At 43.3% G+C, this 6936-nt stretch overlaps 1 protein-coding gene across 3 annotated transcripts; it reads right to left on the reverse strand.

Annotated features, from left to right (window-relative positions):
- Positions 1–2443: 2443 nt before the first annotated feature.
- On the reverse strand, positions 2444–6719 carry OCM2 (oncomodulin 2). 3 transcript variants are annotated; one of them, XM_082713836.1, is made up of 5 exons: positions 6701–6719; positions 5737–5804; positions 4808–4940; positions 3989–4098; positions 2444–2742 (listed from the first exon to the last, which is right to left on the reverse strand). In XM_082713836.1, exons 2-5 carry the CDS (start codon positions 5795–5797, stop codon positions 2717–2719), a joined length of 330 nt encoding a protein of 109 aa, XP_082569962.1. In that variant the 5' UTR covers positions 5798–5804; positions 6701–6719; the 3' UTR covers positions 2444–2716. The 3 variants fall into 3 exon arrangements, with proteins under 3 accessions (XP_082569962.1, XP_082569960.1, XP_082569961.1); XM_082713834.1 differs by lacking the exon at positions 6701–6719 and adding an exon at positions 6527–6653; XM_082713835.1 differs by lacking the exon at positions 6701–6719 and adding an exon at positions 6440–6577.
- Between the last annotated feature and the right edge of the window lie 217 nt (positions 6720–6936).

Below are 6936 nucleotides of genomic sequence, written 5' to 3' on the forward strand. Positions count from 1 at the left end.
ATAAAATCTTAAAAAAAAATTAAAAAAGACTGGGGACCCACAACCCCAAGCCAGTGGACATATTACAAAGCCACCACACAAGAAGGGTCAAGATGTGTTAAAGTGAGGGGGTAGGGATGCAGGTGTTTTATGTTCTTGAAATATATTTTATCACTCAAAAATAACTCGAGGATGTGAATCCATTTACCTTCATTGTAGAACTCCTAGGAAAACAATGTCAAAATCTACTCTTTACCCGAAACCGTTGACTTTTTGAAACCAGTTAAAAGCTCACGTAAATGAGTAGTCTTCCCAGTGAATAAGGTAACAGGCCAGGTGGAAATGAGCCTCGTGATTCCAATTTCATCTGTCGTCTTAAGTGTTTGCAAAGTAATACCATCCCTTCACATTAGCAGGAGAGATAGAAGATAGGTTTTTGCTTGAAACTGGATTCCTGAGTACTCATTACACAAAATTAAACTGCATTGTCCCATAGAATTAATTATGCCGTTTGTCAACCTGAATGAACGGACAGAGCTCCGTATCTTCGGTGCTTTTCTACGCTTTGTTTCTGAGCTGGGAAAAACTTCGGTGGAAACCTATAGATTGAAAAAGCTAACTTCAATATTTTGTAATGTACAGATGCTGAACCAAAATACCTAATGACGTTGCAAGTATTTTAGTGATTCTTCGTATTAGTCTCAACAATGAAGCACATTCAGGAAACCAGCTTTCAGATCACATTCCATTCAATTATAAACTACTCTACTGAACTGTAAGTCAAAATTACAATTAAGTAAAAACAGCTCAAATTAAAGCCACTGTCACAGCCCTATTTTATAAGCAAGTAGGAAAAACAAACTTCTGTAACTTGTCATGCGCTCTAGGTCCTCATGTCAAAGCCAAAAATGCATCATTCCACTGCCGAGAATATCCCCTTCTTGAGATAGGTTGATGGTCTTTGGCAAATTAGTTAAAAATCGAGAACTCAAGCACAAAAGTAAAATTGTTTACATGTTTGTCAATCCCTTTTCCCGACTGTTACAACTTCAGGATTTTTTTTCCACTTTTGATTCGACTCTGGATACGCTCTATTTAAAATTTTTCCTCAGCATGTAAAAATATAAATGAGCCCAAAGAAATGAGTAAGAATTTCCAGAACAGAATAGTATGCAGGGCTTTCATTCATTTGAGTGTGGGATACATCTTTGGCATGAAAGTTGTTTTAAATCAAAATGGTTACTTTGGCTTAGTGACCAAAATCGGGTAAATTCTACATCTGTTTTTCATGTCCCGAGTTCCTGTGCTGCGTTTCTTCAAATGCCTCAGTCTTACTTATCTCACTGTCCCGTCAGACTTCCAGCTGGAGATAACTGGTTTGAAATCTCTCATATTCCCCTTAACCTCATTCTAACGCGACGATATCAAAATTCCGTGGTTGTGTTAGTTGAGTTTCTTCTGAATGCATATTAGATAAATACATGGTTATTAAAATAAAAACGTTGAACCCTGGAGGCCTCCTTGTTGTATACACCCCACATTTCGAGAAGCTGCCTTAACACGGCCCCCTAAATAGCCGGGGTTCAAAAATCCCTGAGCTACTTCAAGTGTGAAGGAGGTAATCCAGGAGAGCCCTGGGCCTCAGGAACCTGTGTGTGCAGTGAAAAGTGTGCGCCTTTCGGGGGGGGGGGTCCCAGGAAAATGCCTCAGTTCCTCCCTGGAGTCCTCAACTCTGGGGGTCAGCCAGAAATAACACCTTGAACCTGCCACCTAGACATCAGCATCGCGAGAGTTTCCTGGCTTGACGGGGCCCCATCCTCACGAACACTCTGTAACAGGACCCGGAGGCTCACCTCCAAAGTGAAGGCAATTCCTGGTGTAACTGGCTCAGGTGGTATTTCAAGGAGAGCCAGGAAAGTGAAGACTGAGAAAGAGAAGCGGGTGGTGGCAGGAGGTAGGGTCAGAGCAGGCAGTCTCAGATAGCTTGTTTTTTTAAGGAAAAACAACAACAACAACAAAAGGCACCCCCCCCCGCACCAAAAACAAAACAAAACAAAACAAAACCACCAAAAACAAGCTTGAAAATGGGTCTGTGCCCATCGGTAGAGTGAGTCTGCTTAGTTTTGGGGCCATTACTGCCTCCCATTTTTTTCTGTACTGTTGGCTTTTAAATCTCTCTTCTGGCCATCCAATGCATAAGCAAAGGTGCTTTTATGCTCTGTATAAATCTCTTCATGTTACTTTCGGACTCCGAGAACTGCCTGAGAAAATCCCAGCCTGATGCTTTTGACTTTTTTCTCCCCCCAACCCTGTTTTGTCTGTTTGCTGGCACACTCCAATATGGCTGGCTTAGTGCTCGAGAGGACCAGCAGTCTTTCTCAAAGCCCTCAGCCCCCAAATTGCTTTCATCCCTGCACCTTGCTATGAAGACACCACGATGACAACACACCCACACATCAGTAGATGATGAGAAACGCATCTTTATTGGATGAATTTTAAAGGCATTGTCTGCCGAGGGCCTTGCAGGAGTCATCAGGCATACCAACCATGGACCACCGAAAATTCACAAACGACTGTCTTATTACCTTGCTAAAACAGGAAGTCAATTGCAGAAGCACTTCTGTGGGGGCGTGGGGGGTAATGAATAAATAAACTAGGGGGAGGAAGTGGGGTTTCCCATTCCTAGGGTTTTGGAGGTCTTCCGGCTGATTGTCTCTATCTCCACAGCCTGGAGCTTTTAAGAATGCACCATTTCCTGGAATTCTAGAACAGAAGAGGCGAGAAAGCATCAGTGGAAATGACTGGGTATTTTTACCAACAGGTCATGGCGGCTGGTGGGAGTTTTGAAGAGGAAAGGAAGCAGATTGTCAGATGATGGGCTTCGCAATTGGAGATCGCTCAGCTCTCTGGCTACTTTAAGACAGAGGAAGGGGGTTTCTTCCTCTTCGGAAGTTACATTGTACAGATGTAGGAAACAATTCATAGGGTGGGCTTCGGAACTCACTTCTTGAACTCTCACCTTACGCCCAAGAGTTTATGTTACTAAAAGGCGATGGTGATAGGGGTAAGGATAAAAATGAATGGATGTGACTGATTGAAATTGAAAACTGGGGTTTTGCTTTATATTTATTGGTATACTTTGCCTACCTGGAATTTGGAATTTTTTTTTTTCTGGTGGCTAGATTTAAATAAATCAATCTTATCTCAGCTATTTTTCTGAGCTATAAATAGAAGCTACATGAACGCCTGTGTAGTAAGTTATAGTGGTATAATTTTGGATAGGTTTTTAAAGGGAGGATTTAATGGGAGTTTTTAATATCAAGTTAGTATCACCGTAAAGAGCCTGCATAAATTCTCCTGAGCTGGCATGCACAGTGTAGCTAAAAAGCATGTAAGCAACATAATTGAATAGGAAGAAAATAATTCTGCAGCCATGCAGCTATACTAAAATTTGAATATAGGACTCTGCACACAAAAGACTCCATACCTCGTGTTTGATCTACTCTCTCATATTGTCCACTTGGTGGGCTAATGTCCAATAAAATGTGTTTGTTTAAACCCTTGAAAGCTAAGAGGCTTTCCTACTCAAGTCAATAGACATTTTGATATGAGACACACTTGAGAATGTCAATCCTTCCCTTATTCGGAAAGGCTCAAATCCCAGGGGGAGAAATTCCTTACGTCATTGCCATGATGCATATTAGGGTGTCTTGCAAATCGTTAGCCAGGCCATTGCTAGTTCCCCCCGTCGGGTGAGGGGTATTTTTCAGGTCATAGACAGTAACCCACAGGACCAGGTTCAATGGTTCCTTCTCAGGCATCACATTAGTCTCTATATACATCATTGGTATCACACAGCAGGCCCATTTTACAGATGAGAAGGTTGAAGCTCAGCCAGGTTAAGAATGAGGGATTTTTCACTAACCGTGTTTGCCTGATCTCACAACCCAAGCCCTCAGATTGCTTCTAGAGCTAAATTCTTTTGTACTGGGTACAGGTGTGAACATACCATCGGCCCCAATTTTCCCATCTCCGTCATTATCTGCAGCCGCCATCAAGGACTTGGTTTCTGACTCTGTCAGCTCTCTAGCACCACTCTCGAACTTCTGGAGGAAAAACCTGCAGGACAATCAAGATTGATGGGAATTTTCTGAAAGACCACATGTCCCTGTGCTTCCCCATTTCCTCTTGAAGCAAACCACCTGTTCTTGGCCATTGTGATATTCCGTCAAAGGTCTACACAAGCCAAACTTGCCTTCCTTATAGAAACCACTGGTGGAAATAAATAAAAAAAAAAAAAAAAAAAAAAAAAAAAAAGAAACCACTGGTGGGAATTCTGTTTTTAAAAGTGTGGTGTTTTTTTTTTTTTTTTTTCCCAGGGGGACACGTGGGTAGCTCAATCGGTTAAGTGACTGCTTTTGGCTCAGGTCATGATTCCGGGGTCCTGGGATCGAGTCCCATGTCGGGGTCCTGGCTCTGTAGGGAGTCTGCTTCTCCCTCTCCCTCTGATCCTTCCTCTGCTCGTGCTGTCTCTCAAATAAATAAAATAGATACATTTTTAAAAATTAAAGATTTTTTTTCAGAGTTTTGTTGATAAGTCCATTTGTCAAACAAAAAAACCTACAATGAATGAACTTCTGCACCTACTGTCTCCAGTGCCTGTGTCTAGTGCTTCGCAAGGATAGAAGCATGGCCCACTGACCCACGGCCTTCCCTTGCATGAGGCTCTGTGAAACAATCAGCATCAACACTGGCCATTGAAGAAATACTGACCAAACTGGCCTCCACGGCTACCAACCCACCTAGCAATGTCAAGGGCAAAACTCACTTAAGCTCTTCTTCATCCAGATATCCACTCTGGTCATTGTCTATGAACCGAAAAACATCCTTCACCTGGCTGGCCGACATCTTGGAGAGGCCTGATGTCTGGAAGAATTTTTGGGGTTCGAAAGTATCTGGGTCTGAAGGACAGAGAGAGGGTTATTCTGAGGCTCATCAGGTCACATTCTGTATTTGGGCCAAGGTGCTGAAAACACAGGTTTATCAAAAGGGCTCCGCATGATATCCTTGAGCTACAGGGATGCTCAGTTCTCACTTTAAAAAAAAAAAAGACGGGGCGTCTAGGTGGCTCAGTCAGTTAAGCATCTGACCCTTGATTTCAGCTCAGGTTGTGATCTCAAGGTCATGAGCTTGATCCTTGCCTCAGGCTCTTTGCTAGGTGTGGAACCTGCTTAGTATTCTTTCTCTCCCTCTCCCTCTGCCCCTGCCCCCCCACCCCGCTCTCTCACTCTCTCTCAAAAATAAATAAATAAAGACAGACAGACAGACAAAGAGGGCTGTGACTAGGGCAAGACTACCAGGCAGCCAAGACTGGGTAGTTTTGTGATAGCATCTCCTGTCTCCCTCCTTCCCTGTCCAGTTGCTTTTGTCTACCCCTCCCTCCTCTGTGCCTCCCCCGCTTCCCTTTTTACAGCCTGGGTGTCCAAGACCCCAGCAGGGCTGGTCTCATTGGCTGGGTAAAGTGAGGTCATTCCATTCAAACAGGCTACAAGGTATCCATGTGTTTCTTTTTTTCCATTTTGTTTCTTTCACTTTACAGCAATGGAATCACAGGCGCTGTAACTAGTTATTTCATTGACAACAATTTTACTCTCTGCTCCCACGGATTTTCAGCAAAGTCCGTATTTTAATCCTTGAGGCTTTGCAGGAGGTGCGAGCAGCTGGGAAATAGTCACCCCTGCCCCCAATGCTCTTTACCTTGGCACTCCTGCAAGGCTGCTGCGATGTCATCGGCGCTAAGGACATCTGTGATGCTCATTTTCCACCTAGTCACACAGAATAAACGAGATGTGGTCAATGACAAGCAGGAAAATGCACGTCCAGGGGCGCTACATGCGCCTGGGCCCCCAGAAACTGTGTGTTTGTGGGGAATTTTTAAATGCGATAAACGTGATATTATATTAAATGAAGGGACAGGAGAGCCGCATACAAGCCATAAACTGAAAAGATTCCAGCCCCCTTTGTGTCCCTGCCTTCTCCTGAATGTTCTTCAAAGACAAATTTTAAAACTACAACTTAGAGGATGACTTGATCCCATTTTTTTTTTTTTATAAAAAGGATATTTGCACAATTGATCACTTACATAGTCATCTACAAAACTATGTTCATACACTGGAAATGCAATGTTTCCAATTCTATGGGGGGGGGGGGATATAGCTTGGACTACTTGGATACCTTCTGTGGAAAAGATGCTCTCGCTCTTCTGAAGGATGGGAATCAGAGACATGGAAAGCCCATCTACCAGAGATCAAAGAGACTCCTTTCATGTGTCACGTCCATAAGGAAAGGGAAATCTGAGCACAGCATGCACCAACCTAACATGAATCCATAGGAAAGAAGGAAAGTAGGAAGAAAGTAGGAAAGAAGAGTCTGGGGTCTTGTAGGTCCACCAGCTACTTACCTTTTCAGATTTTTTCCCCAAGAAGAATCAGGAAAAAGAGCTGAAGGAGCACAAAACAGATGCGCTTTTGCTACCTTAGTGACCTACCTTATATAGGATTGAAAAAGTGATAGTAAGAACCTCTTAGATTTCCTTTTCAAGGATCAAGTAGACGTAGCTCGAATGTCTTGCCTTGCTAATTAAACCTCTTTTTTGTTCTATTTATATCACAAGGGAATGTGGGTGGGAACAGCCAATTTTTAAAAACAAACCTCAACAAACCTTAACTAAAGTTTCAGTTCTGCAAATGAACCCGCTGGCAGTGTGGAGAAGAAACCAAAAAGCTGGTTAAGAGGAGACAGTGGCCAAAACAAGCCTTCCGTAAAAGGACCCCCAGGTGTTAGTGGCTGCTGTTTGAAGCAGGCCTGCTGTTACCCTCTGAAGCCATGGTCGTGAGAGGCCGACCTTGGTCCAGAGTTGACAGACTCAAAGTCAGCGTCAGATAGACCCATAGACTT

This window comes from Mustela nivalis (assembly GCF_964662115.1).
Source record: "Mustela nivalis genome assembly, chromosome: 19".
In the NCBI taxonomy this organism is placed as follows: domain Eukaryota; kingdom Metazoa; phylum Chordata; class Mammalia; order Carnivora; family Mustelidae; genus Mustela; species Mustela nivalis.

What these genes read in the sequence shown, in the direction of transcription:
- OCM2 (XM_082713836.1), bottom strand. Translation starts at nt 5,797, where the DNA reads ATGAGCATCACAGATGTCCTTAGCGCCGATGACATCGCAGCAGCCTTG. An exon ending in AGCCTTGCAGGAGTGCCAAG is followed by an intron (nt 4,941 to 5,736) that starts GTAAAGAGCATT and finishes TCTGTCCTTCAG; the next exon opens with ACCCAGATACTTTCGAACCC. An exon ending in TGGGAAAATTGGGGCCGATG is followed by an intron (nt 2,743 to 3,988) that starts GTATGTTCACAC and finishes CTTCTGTTCTAG; the next exon opens with AATTCCAGGAAATGGTGCAT.